Below are 16,436 nucleotides of genomic sequence, written 5' to 3'. Positions count from 1 at the left end.
TGGTCAGTCTGGTTTCATTCAAGGACATCAGGACAAGTTGAGTTAACACTCACCAGGAATCACAGCAGCTCCAACCTGTCCCTGCAGACCCCAACACCGCTCCTGCGCAGGGTCCCGAGGAGCAGTAAGCACAGAACAAGAAACCTCCCTTCCAAAGAAGGCCCCAGCTGGCTCTTTAACCAAGCTGCACAGAGCAGCAGCTGAGAACAACCTCTGCCACAACTGCACCCATCTCTGCTGTCTGCACAAGGAGACCAGCTCCTAAATGATCCCCAGCCCTACAGACACAGATCTTCCCCAGGGCAGGGATGAGGAAACACCAGAGTGCACGGACACCTGGTCATTCAGTTGAAGCTGCTGGGGAGAAGGACAGAGGACTAGAGAGAGACAAATCAGACAAGAGAGAAGACAGAGGAGCCCAGAGAGAAAGAAACACACAGGGAAAAGGATGGAGAGATGGAGAGATCCAGGCAAAAAGGGACAAGGAGCTGTGAAGAAACAGGGAGGAAGAAACAGCAGGGCTGAGGAGCAGGACAGAGGGATGGGGAGTGGGGAGGAGGAGAAGCAGGAAGGGGGTAGAGAAAGACAGGGACGGGGATGTACAGATGGAGAGACAAAAAGAAAGGCAGGGAACAGAACAAAGGGACTGAGAAACAAAGCAAAGTTCAGATCAAAATGAAGAGACTGGAAAGGGAAAACATGCAGCAATGAGCTGGAGGAAGAGGAAAAGAGGGCTGAGGAGCAGGAAAGAGGAAGAGAAGACAAAGAAAAGGCAGAGCCAGCTGGACAGGGGTGATATAGTGAGAAAGGATGGGGCCGGGAACAGGCAAGGAAGACAGAAAGAAAACCAGGACAGAAAGACATCAAGAAGGAAAAGGGGCAGTAGTCTGGACAGAGATGGAGAAAGAAGCAGCAGGGAAAGGGAAGACAGGCAGAAAGACAGAGAGGGAGCAGGAGAGAGAAAGAACAATAAGGGTTGGGGGCAGGATAGAGATTGGGAAAAAATTCTGGGGTGGGCAGCAAGATGGAGAGGGAGTAAAAAAGAAGAGGGGCAGGAATAGGCACAGGGAGCAGGACAGAGGGATACAGTGACAAATGATGGGGCAGGGAGCAGGACAGAGGGATACAGTGAGAAATGATGGGGCACGGAGCAGGACAGAGCAACAGACAAGAATGACGGCAAAGAGAAACCAGGGATGGTGAGAACACAGAGCGGTGGAGATGGAGAGGGAGATATGAGAAACCCTGCACAGAGATTCAGAAGGGTGGAGGAATAGGTGAGGAAGCAGCAGAGGGACAGAGGGAGAAGAGATGAAGAGGAAGAAGGGCACAGCAGGAAAGAGGAGGGAGCAGGGAGGGACTGGGACACAAAACAGGGTGAAATGTCCCCAGGGCCCAGGACTCACCACAGTTCCTGCTCTCTGCACTGCCAGGCAAGCTGTGGAGTTCAGGCACTTCTGTCTGTGAGAAATGCAGTTGTGATTCGTGCTGAGATGTTTCATGTTTACAGATACAACCAAATGAGGCTCGGGCTCTGAACCTGGAAAAAGGAAAAGGTGGGTAAGTTCTATGTAAAAAGTTCTCAAACTTGTTTATGAGGTTATATTGACAGAGGGAACTAACATTTTCAGGGTTAACCAACCACATAATAAGGGCCTACTAATGAACTAACACTTGAAGCCACAGCATGAGTATCTAGTTTAGAGCTGTATGTAGCCAGTTGTGTTAAGAAAAACCAGAACCTCATCAAATGCCGAGATCAGAAGTTTTACAGAACCAGCTGTAACCTTGAGGAGACAAGACAGCCAAGAGTTACAGCAAAAGGGGGGCCAGTCTGGTTTCGGTCGACTTGGCAGCTTGGGAGACCCATAGAGACCATAGAGACCCATAGTGACCCATAGAGACCCACAGAGACCATAGAGTCCCATAGAGACCCCTCCTCAAAGCCACCAAGTGACACTGCACAGGCGCAACAGGGGAGGGTCAAGGAGGAGACTATGGAAATGGTTCTCTGAGACTCATTTTAATGAGAAGCAGGAAAGGTTATGAATATGTACAGACATTCCTGGGGTCATTATGAATATGTAACACCTTACTGTATTTAAGCACACCTCTTATTGTTTAAAGGTGTGAGTGTTGGGCGGAGCGAATCCCCCGCACACCCAGCGCTCTTTTGCTTATGCTCTAATAAACACGTGTTTAAGGAATACAATTAAGGAATTGGATTAAATGTTGTTTATCCATAGAAAAAGCCTTTATTTCATTGCTTTACAACAAGTGATTGAATCTGCTATAGAAAAGTTCAACCACCTCCTGTATAGTAAACGATAAAAGAAAGTATGGATTTTTGTTGCATCTAATCCATAACGCAAGTACCAACTAAAAATACATTAGCAGTGGGTTCCTTCAAATATTCACGGGAAGGCAGTTCCTGGCATGACTATATTAGCGTTCTTACTATTTTACAGGAGAAACACAGGGCACGGCTGATTTTGCCCACGTGCAGCGCAATGATCACACGAGTGCGGTGAACTGGGTAAAAGGCCCTAGAAAAGGAAAATCAGGCTCCGTGTTTAATTTTAAAAAGCTACAACGGGTATGAAGTAGAAAAAAGAGAAGTGAATGTGCATAATGACACAATTAGATGGTTTTTCAGTTCCATGATGTGCTCTTTTACTAACAGTGTCTGCTGGAGTGGATATCCTGGACACAAACAGGCGGGTTCCTGGTGTTGTGCCCATGGTCATTCATCCACTGTGGCCATGGGTGTCAGGCCTTGATACAACAGACACAAAACCTTGGGAGGGAGGTGATCACAGTAAAACGCTTAAAGATCATGAGCTAGCAGACTTGATTTAATCTTTATTTAAAAATACACATGGCTGCTGTCTTTTTTGCAGTTTAGCTAGGACGGGCTCCAATATCTCTATTAGTTCTAATTACAACACGTGACAAAAATTAAGGGGGGAAAGCTTTGTTTTTACAACGGTAAATACAGTCTAAATCGTCCACCCTGGACTGACCGAGGGACAATTTTGATCTCATGTTCTCTGTGTATTCTACACCAATATCTGTCTTCAACAAACCTTTTACTGGTTTCCATTTCTTTCCCTGATTATCCTTTTTCAAAACAAATGGATCTGAAGGGGATAAATACAATGCATATGTAACATTATGTATTGTGTAATATGCCTTATGTATTAGGCATTATATGATTTAAAATATATATCTTACTATATATTACATGTAGCACATTACTATACTACACATCTCAAAGTATACCCACCTAGACCTGTGCAGCATATTAATATTATTTACAGTGGCCGCCATTAATTACAATATTCAATCAGATTCTCCCTGGTTGACTCCCTGTTGAACAGCAAATGATCCTTTTCCAATGTCAGAAAACACAGCCCAGGGGGGATTTCTCCCGAAACCCTCCTGTCCATTGTCCAGTACCTACTTCACAATCACAATAACAGAGGATTGGTGAACCGTAAGTACTGGACTATAAAATCACCCAAGACACAAGTAACAACAACAAACCACTAAAGACACAGACAATTATACAATTGCTAAGGCACAAACAGCAAAATCACTAAAGGTACCCTTATCAAATTACTGTTCCCTCGTTTTTCTCTTTTATTTATTGTTTTCTCATTTTTCTCTTTAATTTTTTATTTCTTTCTTTTTTCAAGTTACCCAGTTTACCAAAATGCGCAGACGCGGATGCGCAGACCCAACGCGCTGGTGTCGCCCACGTCTCGCGCAGGCAGCGCGCCAACCCAACCAGACAATGAAAGTGCCTTATCTCATTGATGGGGTTTTACCCGCGTCACGAGCTGGTCCGAGGATCTGTAGTCCCTTCTGGGAATTCCTCGGTGCCAGCACAAGGTCCCAGAGATCCTGGGATCCACGGGAGGTCAGGCAGATTATCCCATCCTCGTCGCCAGAAAACTATTCCGAAAAGTCAGCGAACAGACTCTTTAACACTGTTTTGAAAGTGTTAAAAAGCAGGCACTTTTATTACAGCGTGCTGGGGGATCGCTCCTCTAATCAAGCGTGCGTTCCGCTTTCCTCTGGTTTTACATATCGTGGAACTCCTCAAACAGCAAAACATTTCAACCAATGTTACAGACATCTCCTGCTCTTTCACCAGCGCGTGCAGCAGCACCGAGAAATCTGGAATGAGCGTCTACAGAAACACGTACGTATTTACCCAACTCAGAACAATGCGTTACATCCGCTGGCTGTACTTCATTGTCAGTAACCCCTCCTGGATTAACACCCTCTGTGGATGGCACGGGTGCCAACTGTTGGCAATCAGGGCAGGACATAAGAACGCTCCTGGCCTGATCCACTGTAATTTGAAATTGTCGTTTTAACGCCTTTGCACTCTGGTGAAAGGATTTATGTGATCATTTAGCTTGCTCCAAGGCTTTAGGCACAGTGAGAGGCACAGCTTGTGCATCGAGCCCTCCTATTGCCTTCCGCAAGTGGTCCTGAAAGGGCCAAGAGAGAGCGGGTGTGCATTGCATAATAACCATGATGTCTATGATTTATTAGAAACCATAGCATTCTCAATTCAGCCATCGAAAGAGGATTATCCTCTTCCTTAAGAAAAGAAGCTTCCAGGCGGTTAAGTATGCCAGCTGCATAATATGAGTCAGTTCCAACATTCAAAGGTTTGTTACAGAACACCTCAAAGCGATCCTAACAGCTGTCAGCTCAAGAACTTGTTTGACCCTTGGTCTCTTTTTCTACCTTGTGTTTGCAGCACTGGGTATCTGAGTTTAGCCACGTCATTACAACTTTACGTGAGCAACCAGAGGCACCAGTAAATACAGTCTTGTCGCTTACTGGTTGTTGCTGACAGCAGCATTTGCTGTACAACGGTAAATGACCAATTTCAGCCCACAGTTTATGCTGAGGGTAATAAACTGATATGTTCCCTGCGTATGTTGCCAATGCAATCTGGAAATTCACATCTTCAGTTAATTACCATTGCAAATTCTCCTTCGTTGTAGGAAGAAATATACCTTCAGGTCTATCCCATACATAGCATATAAACTTTCTCTGCCTTTAATTATTGGTTTTGCATATATTTCTTTTATTATCCAAACTGTTTTCATTGGTCTGTGAGCTAGAAAAACCCATACGGCCACAATCACCTTTCTCCCTCCTTGAGCTCTCCTGACCTGCGGTTCCACCACCGGTGTCTTCTTTCTTGATCCCTCTTGACTGGCAGGTGCGCTCCAACCCTCTTTATCCATCACTCTTCCTCACGGGTTCACCTCCTTCCTTGCTTTTCCTTTGCACACTGCTCTCCCTGAAGAGAAACACACGGAGGACTGAGCTACACCAGCCCAAGGGCACTACAGTCAGACAGGGGCTGAGTCCGGGGCTGACACCTCCCCACACCCCACAGCACGCCCACCTTGCCTTGGCACCAGCCCCTCGCACAGCCCTTCCCCTCAGCTCTGCCCTCCCTGCAGCACAGCTTCCGCACGTGCCCTGCTCAGGCTGGACCCCAGTGTCACGGGTTAGAGATGTCACAGCTCAGTACAAATGCCCACGGTCCTCACCTGCTCTTTGGTACTTGCTGGACCCCAGTGTCACGGGTTAGAGATGTCACAGCTCAGTACAAATGCCCACGGTCCTCCCCTGCTCTTTGGTACGTGCGGAGGGTCACGTCGCTGTGCCCCAGGGCACTGGCCTGCACGGCCCTGCCCGGCAGCGGGAGCGTCTGGAGCTGCCGGCTGGTTCTCCGGCTTTAGGGTCCCCCGCAGCAGCCCGCTCTCCTCAGCTCTGCACACCCAGCCAGTTGCGCCGCCCAGGCAAAGTCAGCTTCACCCTCTGCCTACACCTCACCTGCAAACAGCCAACTCTTCAACTGACAACCGCCCAAAACCCACCGACAAACTCTCCAAATCTCAGCCTTTCGCTTCCAGCTGCTGCCTCTAGTGCATCTCACAGACAAGCCTCCAAAATCCCCTCATCCTGCAATAATACTCCAGCACTGATCGCCTGCAGGAACAACTGCCACAATACCATGCAAACACCAACCATTTCTGGCACGGAAATATCGCTTTCTCCTCAAGATTCCACCTACACCAACTGCTGACAAACACACGCTGTCCTCACCAAAGCCAAACACTGCAACAACCAGCGACAACTCAAATCTGCGTGTGCGGCGCAAAATCGCAGGTGTGAGCTAACGCAGAGCTGGGCTTGACAGCTGCAGAGTGTGCACCCTGTGGCTTAACGTGGCCAGTTACTGCCATTCCGCCTTCTCCCCGGGAGAAGCGCATGAGCACAGGCTGCTTCAAGGCACCATGCGAACGGTTCGGATCTCCGGGTCTCTGAGGGCGACAGTAACAAATGTGATCTGTGTGTGGCGCAGGAACTTCCCGTCCACTTGCTCCTCCATTCAGTCCGGTGCTGCAAGAGAGGGACGGAGAAAGAAACAGTTAGGACCGGATTAACAACCTCGTCATCCCTGTCCCCAAACCTGCAGGTGTCCTAGGAGGCCTGATCTTAGTTTGGCTCTTCTCCCTCTCTTTGCTGGAATACTTCACTGCACAAATTTCTGTCATGAACACTTTCTTAACCAGACTGATGTGTTCATAGTTCCCAGCCCAGCGTCCATTCCTCAAGGTACCTCAGCATTTCCCTTTGAAACCAACCTTAGTGCCATCCCGTCCTGAGCTACCTCAGCACTGCCCACTGCAGCCTCCCCGATGTCCCCCCCTCCCTGAGGTCCCTCAGCCTTTCCCGCCAAAGCTCCTCCCGCGCCGTCCCGCCCTCCGGCTCCTCCGCCGCTCCCCCCGTTCCCGGCCCCTCCCCCCCGCCCCTCGCGCCCCCTGGCGCCCCCACGGCGGCCCCGGCCCCGCCTGCGCCGCTCCCGCCCCGGCGCTGCCCCTCCCGCTCGCTTTCCTCCCTCTGCCCGGTGTCCCCACGGGCTCCCCCTCCGCCCCACGGCCCCGCCCGAGCCCCGCGCAGCGCTCAGCCCGGGGCTCCTTCCCTCACCGCCGCCCGCCTGTTTCCCCCTCGCCCCTTTCTCGGCCCGGCCCGGGGCCGCGCTGTTGCGGCTGCCTGCCCCTCGCCTTCCTCCTGCCGAAACCAGCCCGTCCCTCCCCCTCCAGCCTCCCCCCTCAGCCGGGACCGGGGCGGCCCCGCCCAGTCTCCCCGGTGTCCGCCCGCCCCTCGCTCACCGCCGGCCCCGCCGCTCCTCGCGCGCTGCTCCCGCCGCCGCACCGGCGGCACGCGCTCCTCGGCCCGCGCGCTCCTGCAGCGTGGCCCCGCCCATCCCGCGCAGGAGCCAATCCCGTCCGCGCCCGACACCGGGCCCCGCCCCCCTCCCGGCCCGGAGCCGCCGGCGGCCGCAGAGCGGCGCTGTCCGCCCGCAGCGCGGCCCCGGCCCCGGCGGGTCAGCGGCAGCGGGGCCGGGAGCGCCCGGGCTGCGCCTGCCCGGGACGGCCCGGGACCGAGGGCTCCGCCGCCTGCCCGGGACGGCCCGGGACCGAGGGCTCCGCCGCTGCAGCCCGTTTCGTGCCGTTTGCACCCCCGGCTTACACGGCTGCAGCCTTCCTGCTGCTTTAGCTCACACATCTTTCTTCCTTCTAACTGCACGGCAGTTCACACTCACAAACGTTCCGTGCTCGTTGGCATAAGACTATCTGCAGAAGAATCTACAAACATTACAAAGATATACCACGGACCACAGCTTTCTGAGCTTTCAGGTTAAAGTTCCTGTAGATACCCATGTTTCCATAAAACAGACACCACCAGTAGAGCTGCTGCCTCTGCCGTCTTTGTTCAGAAAGCAGTGACAACACCAGAAAACACATTGGCAGCCGGTGCTTTGAACAGTGAAGGTGGGATCTACAAAAGTCTGATTAAACCAAACAGCCTGAGGTCTTTATCAAGCTGTTGGCAAACAGAACACATAACCATGGACGTAGTTATATGCGGTGCTTTTATTTCAGCGCTGGGAAACCAGGGGTTCGCACCCAAAGCTGGCTTCGACCACTGATTCGAACTCCGCTACATTTATACAATTTGGTTACATACATATTCATTAGGGTTACACGTATGTATTGCATATTCTTCAGATTACATCATTATTTCACCGTATCAGTTGCAACCCCTTGGAACTACCCTAAGCATGCGCAGTGTCTTCTGGTGGTCGTTCAGGGGGTCTTCAGGATGAAGTAAGGAGTCTTCTTCACTTGTGAACTTTTTACCTTTTGTCACTGCACATGCGCACTATTCCTATACTCATTATAAAATCATATAAAATACTCAGGTTTCTTGGATGCACATCCTCAAGGTTTCTTGGATGCACATCCTTTCCGTTCAAGATAAGATAAGGACTTACTGAGAACTAGTAGAACTAATTTTAGTTCCCTACTCTCAAACTAAGAGATAAAACCTTGTATACCATCTGTGAAATTTCAAGATAAAGCAAGAATCTTGGATACAGTTTACAAAAGCAAAATACAGCTAACTATAACATTTCCCCCCTTTGAAAATGCTTTTCTATTCCTAGACAATGCATTTTCACTTCAAGGTTGTAGTTGATCATTGATTTCTTTTAATTATGGCCGCGTGCGTTGCGTTCCTTCAGAAGCTGGAGGGTTGTCAAAAAGAGGGTTAGTATGATTTCTGCTCAGAACAGTAAAAATACGATCATTCCTGGCATTTGTTCGACTTATTAGGCGCTTAATACAAGCATACAGCAAAAAGAGAAGAGCAACTAATACTACAAGTAAAAAGAAGTTTTCCAATAACGAATGTACCCATCCCCCAAAATTGAGATCAAATTTACTTAGTAAAGCTCCAACCCAGTTCTGTTCTGCATCCTGTTTTTCCTTTTGCAGTTCCTCTTCCGTTTGGGTTAGTTGGGAGATCTCTTTCTCCACCTCAAGAGTTACATTTGGGATATGAATGCAACAATGATCAACCCTGTCTTTTAAATATCCACAAACGCTATTTTCTTTAGCAACATTATGTCGAGTGCCATTCTATTCTGCAGAGTCATTCTGGTAGTAGCTTGCAATTGAATATTAAAATCTCGAAAACCCTTCTTAGTTATCCTCACCAATTGTTCCATCTGCCCAATTAATTTGTCAATCATTTATCTGTTTCTATAGGCTGCAATTGGTGCAAAGAAGGATTCTAGTGCCCAGCCGAATTTAACACTGCTTGATGATTCATGCCACACATCATCTGTCTCTCGTTTGTGCCTAACTTGTAGAAGTTCTTGCCTGTTCTTCAAGGGTGACCTTTTCCAAATGGGACATAGAGTTGGTAGCCCTAAAGCAATTTCCCTCACAGGTCCTGCTATTGGTAAATGTGTTGTCCAGGTCCCATCACTTAGGGCCCAAACTAAATGTTCCACACTTCCGATAATGCCACTGCAATCAATTTTATCTCCATCAATGCCTATTTTGGTTGCTTCTTTCGGGTCCAATTGTTTCTGACAGATGCAACCTGCAATCACTGCAACTTTAACGATGGATAAAGGTATCTCTTCCACATTTGTCTGGCAGGTTATTACCCGTGAGCAATTCCACCATGGTACTGTCTTTCCTCTTGTTACATTAGACCACCGTATACATCATGGGATTGCTTCACTATACTGATATTGTTGTATAATACTCAATGTCCAAATGTTACTCCATGATTCAGTTATGTCCTGATCCTTGCATTCCCAATAGGCTTGCTCAACCTTTTCATATAGTGTCCTTTTGGTCCAACCTTCTTTGAGAACTACCTTTCCTCTAAATTCCACTGGTTCGGGTCCTGTTTTTACCCATTGTTCAGTTGGTACTTGCTCTATTTTAGTATGTGACTCGCACACTATCTTACCAGTTTTGTTTATTTCCGGTAAGGTCGTAGATATCATTCCCCACTGTACTGGGTCTTCGGCTGATTTTGGAATGGGAAGGCAAGCAGTGATGCTACTGGTATTTTGGGTCAGTGCAAAGTCTCGAATTAGTCCTATCATCAGATTCTCTGCCTGATTCTGTACACTCTGTACTACTTGTGGCATCCCCACATCTTCACCATCTCCTATAGCTCTTCGTGACCTATTCAATTGTTCCCCAGCAACTTTGTAGACTAGAGTGGCACTTTCTTCCTCCGACACCACATATGTTCCTCTTTTAAGGGGTACTTCCACGAGAGCAAGCAATCTAGATGTATATACTACCAAGAACACGATACGATGACAAACACTAGACATCCTGTGGTGTAATCTTAAGCGTGGTAGGACCTACTATCTGTGATTGCCATACCCTTGGGACTCTTTTCACTCGGGTGTAATGTATCCAGGAGTCTATTCCAACGACCTTAATTGCAGTAAATGTGGTTAAGAGCACCTGATAGGGTCCGTCCCAACGTTCTTTTAAGGGTTCTTCATTCCAGGTCCTTATATACACCGTGTCTCCAGGTTCTAGATCATGTACCGGATTCTCAAGCGCCAGCGGGCGATTCCACACTAGTGCAGATCTGAGTCGATTCAGTGTTCTGCCAAGAGATAACACATAATTGTATAGATCCTGATTACCCTTTACATGTACACTCGGATTTGGATTGGGTGCTTCATATGGTTTGCCATACAAAATTTTGTATGGACTTACTGACATTCTGCTCCTAGGTTTAATCCTAATACGCAACAATGCTATTGGTAAGGCCTGAGGCCATTGAATTTTTGCTTCCTGACAAATCTTGCTAATTTGCCTTTTTAGGGTTTGATTCATTTTCTCCACCTGTCCACTAGACTGGGGTCTCCATGGGGTATGTAATTCCCATTTAATTCCCAAACATCCGCTGACTTCTTTTACTACCTGTGCAACAAAGTGTGGTCCCCTATCAGATGATATTCCCAGTGGTACCCCAAATCTAGGGATTATTTCCTTTAGTAACCATTTTACAGTTTCTTTCGCCTGGTTGGTGCGACAAGGGAAAGCTTCCGGCCATCCTGAAAAGGTATCTACCCCAACTAGTAGATATCTGAGTCCTCGAGTTCTGGCAAGTTCTGCATAATCTATTTGACAGTAATCTCCGGGTTGTATGCCTGTCTTAATTTTCCCCATTTCTATTTTCCTTTTTACTACAGGATTATTTTTCAAGCAAATTTCACACTTAGCCGTGATAGACTTTGCCATCGTTAACATCTGGACTGAGATAATTCATTTTCTCAGATATGTTACCAATGCTTCTGCACCCCAATGACACTTCTGGTGTTCCGTCTGGAGTATTCCTCTCATGATAGTAATTGGCACCACAATTTGTCCATTGGTGGTTACATACCACCCAGAACTATCCTTGCTGGCTTTTACCAGACCTGCCAATTTCTCGTCTTCTCTAGAATATTTAGGTGCCTCTGAAGGTAATAAATCAATTGCTCTTACCTTCTGGGAGACAAGACCCACCATTGTCCGAACTTGTCGTGCTACCGATCGAGCTGTCTGATCGGCGAGCCAATTTCCTTCAATAATTTTCGATGTTCCACTCTGATGAGCTTTACAGTGCATGATGGCAACTCGTGATGGCTTTTGAACGGCATTAATCAAGTTTAATACTTCCTTCTGGTATATGATGTTTGTTCCCTGAAAGGAAAGTAGTCCACACTCTTTCCAGAGGGCTCCATGCACATGAACAACACCGAACACATATTTTGAATCAGTCCAAATATTGACCCTTTTGTCCTCACTGAGTAGCATCTTGGATACAGTCCTGGACCAGTCGATAGCTACCATCAGGTTTCTTTACTGGAAAGATTGGAGTATTGTATTCTGATTCACATTCTTCTACAACTCCATATTTCAAGAATTTCTCAATTAAAGATACTACTCCTAATCTAGCTTCTAATTTCAATGGGTACTGCCTCAATCGTACTGGTTCAGCACCTTCCTTCAGCTCCACTTTCACAGGTTTAGCTGCTTTTGACCTCCCGGGTATGTCAGTTTCCCATACCGTGGGGATCACTGCATCTTCTACTGCCTGTGGCATCCTTACAATTGGATTTTCCTTTAATAGTAAAATTTGTCCTACCTTTGACTCCGGAATTTTCATTACCAAATCTCCATCCTCAAATGTTATTATGGCATCTAATTTAGTCAGCAAATCTCATCCTAAAAGAGAAACTGGACAATCTGGAACATATAAAAACTCGTGGGTTAGCTCCTTTTCTCCAAAACACAAATCCAAGGGTTGCAGGAATGGCCGTACTTCCTCCTTCCCTGTGGCACCAACAATTGTCGTAGCTCTGTGACCTATTGCCCCCTGTAAGGAATTTAATACAGAGTAAGTAGCCCCTGTGTCTACTAAAAATTTTACATCCCTGTTTTGGCAGCTTCTTTTAATCCTTCTAAAAAGGCTGAGGGAGATTCATTCTTTCCTGCCTCACATTATACAATTTTGACCAATTCATTTCCTTCGGCATAGCAGTTTGAACACTAATCAATAACCAATCCTGATACCTCCGGGGACGGCATAACCCGCCTCCTGTATTATAATTCCATCGGGGATATTCTTTTGGAAAGTTCTCATCAACGTTACCCTCTACTTTCCCATTCCGAGTATCTTCTCTCACTTTATCCCTCGCAACCTGTATAACCATATATTTTCTGTAGAGTTCATTAATGTATCCAAAATCACTTGTAAATCATCCCAATCAGGATTCTGCATTTTAATTATCATCTTAATTATTGCAACCTTATCTGGATTTTCCCGATAAGGACCAGCCACTTGCTTTCAGGTTACTAAATCCCCTGGCGAAAACGGAACTTTAACATAGACTGGTTCCATACTTTCTTATCCTTTCAACAATCTTCCTTTTCCCTGTTCCTGAATACTCTCCAAGCTTCATCCAACAACATTTCCAAATTTCTACTTTCTGTTGCCCTCTCTACTTTCTGTTGCCCTCAGTTTCTATTACTTCTCTAGGGGAGCTCGCACCATTTCAGGTGTCAGGCTACCCCGAGAGGCATACGGCTTGTCCCCCCCCTCCTGCTGCCTGCCGCAGGGGTGCTATTACGTTTGATGATCAACCCCCCGCTTCATCCCCCGCGGGCGGCGAGCCGGGAGGAGAGGAGCTGCAGCTCCAGCAGCTCCCCCCCTTTTCCACCGCTTTAGCAGACAGTCAGCTTCTCACCCTTTTTTTTTTTCTCCGCAGCTTATCAAGGAGAAGCTGCCGGGCACAGGTTTGGGCTCCTTTTGCCCTTTTTCTGTCTTCATTTAAGTCCTGCGATTATAAACTTTATATGCAATTCCAATTAGCTGAACAATAGTTACATCCCTCAGCTCCTATCTTTTGTAACTTCTTACAGATGTCAATAAAGTAGCATTCCTTCTGTTTTTGATGTAATGATGAGCTAATCCATCTCCTGAGATGGCTTCCAGACCTGATTTGGTATCTACACCGTGTCGTACTGCAGATAAATCCCTCAGGTCAGCATTAATCGAAGACAACGTGCAGAAGGAGCAATATGCAGGTCAGCACAAGATCCTGGATTCCTGACAAGAGTCGACTTCTAAAATTGCCTAAAAATGCTACAGAAATTGTAGCAGATAAACAACAGTAGCCACAATTTGTTCTATGGCATTTACATAATGTTGATCCACCTGTACTAACTCGTGGCCTTTCCGAACAGAACTGTAAACTCAGAGTGTACAAAGGCTTCTTTCTTTTGAATAGAATACGCTTAAACTGGCTGTCTTGGAAAGCCTGGCTGTGCAGCCCTGCAGCAGCTGAACGGCAGGATGGGCAGACCCAGCCGAGGGCTCCTCTGCCGCCAGGAGAGTCTCCAGGAGGTGGCCCAGACCTCCAGCACTTCTCCTGTGCAGCAGCTGGAAGCAGGAGAGGAGAGCTGAGGTTCTGCGTCACGGGGGCTGCCAGGGCACACCGGGGGGATCCTGACCCGGGGTGGCGGCACTGCCCCGCGGTACCTGCATGTTCAGAGCTGCCCGCACCGTCCTGCCCCTCTTCATCCCCTGCTGGGAAGGAGAGGACGGGTCGGCCCGGCAGCACACGGCCCGCAGGCTGCGGTTCTCCTCCCTGCTCAGCGCTGGCCTCAGCTTGCTGGCCAGAGGAAAAAGGGAGAGAAAAGAGAAAGGGGATTTACCAGCGCTCTCCAGAGTGGCTCAAACCATGATCGGGTTCACCTTATCGAGGGCCCCAAACCCACCCCCCCAGCCCCTGCCAGCAAGCGCTGCCCTCAGCTCCAGCAGCTCCTGCCTCCCCCCGGGCAGCAGCAAACCCCCACCCCAGGGTAAGGAACCCCTGGGGCTCAGGAGACACCCAAAGTGGGGAGCACCCTCCTGCTCCACAGCCCCAGCAGCTCAACACCGCTGGGGCTGCCCTGGCCAGCTGGGATGGGGCACACGGGGAGTCCCCAGAGCCGGGAACAGCCCTCACCTCAACTCCTCCAGGGCCTGAAACGCTCGGTACACCAGGGAGTCCGCAGGCTCCCCCTTGATCCAGTCCTGCAAGTCACAGACACACAGGCGCAGAGTTGCCACGGAACGGCCCTCCTGCCTCCCCCGGGACAGGCTCTGCTGCCAGGCCTGGGCAGACACTGCCCCGTCACCCCACGGGTCCCCAAAGGCACCGCGGGGGGGACCCTGCTCCACAGCCACCCTGCACCCCAGGGCCCCCAGCTCAGGACACAGCTCCAGGAGCTCGCGTGAAGCCCAGAGACCATCGCCCCTCAGGGGAAAGTGCAGCCCAAAGCTCCCCCGTGTGACTGTCCCTGCTGCAGGCACTCACCAGCAGGGGCTGTGTCACCTCCTGCTTCGAGGACAGCTCAAAGCTGCCAGCATCACCCACAGCCTGGATGGCAGAGCTGACCTCAGTGACACTCTGCACCAGGACGAGCTTGAGCTGCATCTCCTGAGAGCAAACAGAGCAAAGCACCCCTTGAACTCTCTGCAGGGCTGAGAGGTGGAAGAGGAGCATGGGCAGGGGGACACACAGGGGTTTTCATCTGGATGTTGAGGACAAACCCTTCCTCGGGGGATCTTTAGAAAGAGTTTGTCCATCTTGGTACACGCCGGCCCCAAGGGGCTGGAACGAGGGCACCCAGGCGTCCCTGTCCCTGCACGGCTCGTGCTCCTACCCTCTGTGTGACTCTGGAGAGCCGCAGGATGGTGCCCATGGTCTCTCTATCCACGTGGGGAGCAGCTGCTCCCTGGGGGCACGCAGGGCGATGCTGCCGTACACGCACATCAGAGCAGCACGAGTGGCCCGAGGTCTCTCTGTGCCCTGCGGCGGCTGTGCCTGTGACAACAGAGATGTCCCCAGACGTCAGCCCCGGTCCTGCCCCGCACCCTCACCAGCTCCTTCCTTCCCTGGGCACCTCCCGGCAGCTCCTCGAGCTGCGAGCTCCGGGGCCGGGAGCTGTTCCCGTCCTGCAGCCGGGGCTCTGGCACGGGATGGGGAGCAGGGAGCAGCCCGCATCGCACACACTGCTGGCGGATTTACCGCTGCCCTTCCCAACACAGCTCAGGGGCCCCAATGCCGGGACATCCCCTCTGAAACACAGGTCTTGGGCAGCTCTTACAAGAGGGCTGATATAAACACAGCTGCCACAGTTTGGCTACAGAAGGTGTAGAAGTGAAAATAAGGTCACAAAAAGGAAAGCCAAAGAGCAAACCCTGGATCCTTTACCTTCCAGCCCGTGGAAGTCTCATAAAACCTGTCTCTGGTGAAAGCGGTCACTGTGTCCAAGACCAGGTTGAAGTGGGTGTCAGCAGCATGTGACACCACAGAAATCATCCCCTGCACCCACAGGGAAATGGGGAGTGGGCTCCAGCCCGGGCACTCAGCCATGGCCAGTGACAATGGCCAGGCAGGACGACGCAATAAGGGGGAAACAGCAACGATGGGCACATCAGGAAGGTCTGGAGCAGGGCCAGGACCAGCCTGAGCCCCTTCCAAACCCAGCAGCACTCCCTGGGGCTCCTGCCTTGCTCCTGGGAGTCGACAGCATCAGCTGCTCCTCTTCCTCGCATCCCGCTCCCCCCGTGGGCTTCAGCACACGTGAGGGGAGAGGTTCAGGCCATGAGGAAGAGCAACGAAAAACACTCTGAAGGCAAGAAGTGGCCACAGCAGCGTTGGGGAGTGGCTGAAGGACACAGGACATGGATCTACAGAGCACTTGCACGAGCAGAGCCTGTTCTAACGAACTTAGCGTAAGTAGCCAGACTAGGCCGCGGTAGAAGCTGCTGATTGCAGCAGAACTGGCAAGGACACCACGACCTTGACAGAGCATCCTAACAGCTTTGAGGAGGAGGGCTATGCAATGTGACCTTTAGCGCTTAAGCCAATCAATAAGTGACTAGTAGGCATAATTATTGTTATCTGTATAAATATGCGTACCCTGGACGCAACTATGCTCTATCACTCACATTGAGTCGTCTCAGCT

The 16,436-nt window shown here is 49.7% G+C and overlaps 1 protein-coding gene across 2 annotated transcripts; it reads right to left on the bottom strand.

Annotated features, from left to right (window-relative positions):
• Positions 1-13,365: 13,365 nt before the first annotated feature.
• On the bottom strand, positions 13,366-15,887 carry LOC309445397 (maestro heat-like repeat-containing protein family member 2B). 2 transcript variants are annotated; one of them, XM_082064146.1, is made up of 4 exons: positions 15,129-15,887; positions 14,780-14,902; positions 14,429-14,496; positions 13,366-14,092 (listed from the first exon to the last, which is right to left on the bottom strand). In XM_082064146.1, the coding sequence occupies exons 1-4, from the start codon at positions 15,165-15,167 to the stop codon at positions 13,894-13,896; spliced, it is 429 nt and encodes a 142-aa protein (XP_081920272.1). In that variant the 5' UTR covers positions 15,168-15,887; the 3' UTR covers positions 13,366-13,893. The 2 variants fall into 2 exon arrangements, with proteins under 2 accessions (XP_081920272.1, XP_081920271.1); XM_082064145.1 differs by having other exon boundaries at positions 14,780-15,887.
• Positions 15,888-16,436: the final 549 nt, after the last annotated feature.

The sequence above is a fragment of the Streptopelia decaocto genome (genome assembly GCF_964273445.1).
Source record: "Streptopelia decaocto genome assembly, chromosome: 13".
In the NCBI taxonomy this organism is placed as follows: domain Eukaryota; kingdom Metazoa; phylum Chordata; class Aves; order Columbiformes; family Columbidae; genus Streptopelia; species Streptopelia decaocto.
The sequence above is the reverse complement of the archived record's forward strand: the minus strand, read 5'-3'. Positions and strand labels throughout refer to the sequence as shown.

Coding starts and splice junctions, on each gene's coding strand:
- LOC309445397 (XM_082064145.1), bottom strand. CDS start 14,968: ATGCTCCTCTTCCACCTCTCAGCCCTGCAGAGAGTTCAAGGGGTGCTT. Junction 14,497..14,779: donor AGGTGACACAGCCCCTGCTG/GTGAGTGCCTGC, acceptor TGTGACTTGCAG/GACTGGATCAAGGGGGAGCC. Junction 14,093..14,428: donor CAGGCCCTGGAGGAGTTGAG/GTGAGGGCTGTT, acceptor TCCTCTGGCCAG/CAAGCTGAGGCCAGCGCTGA.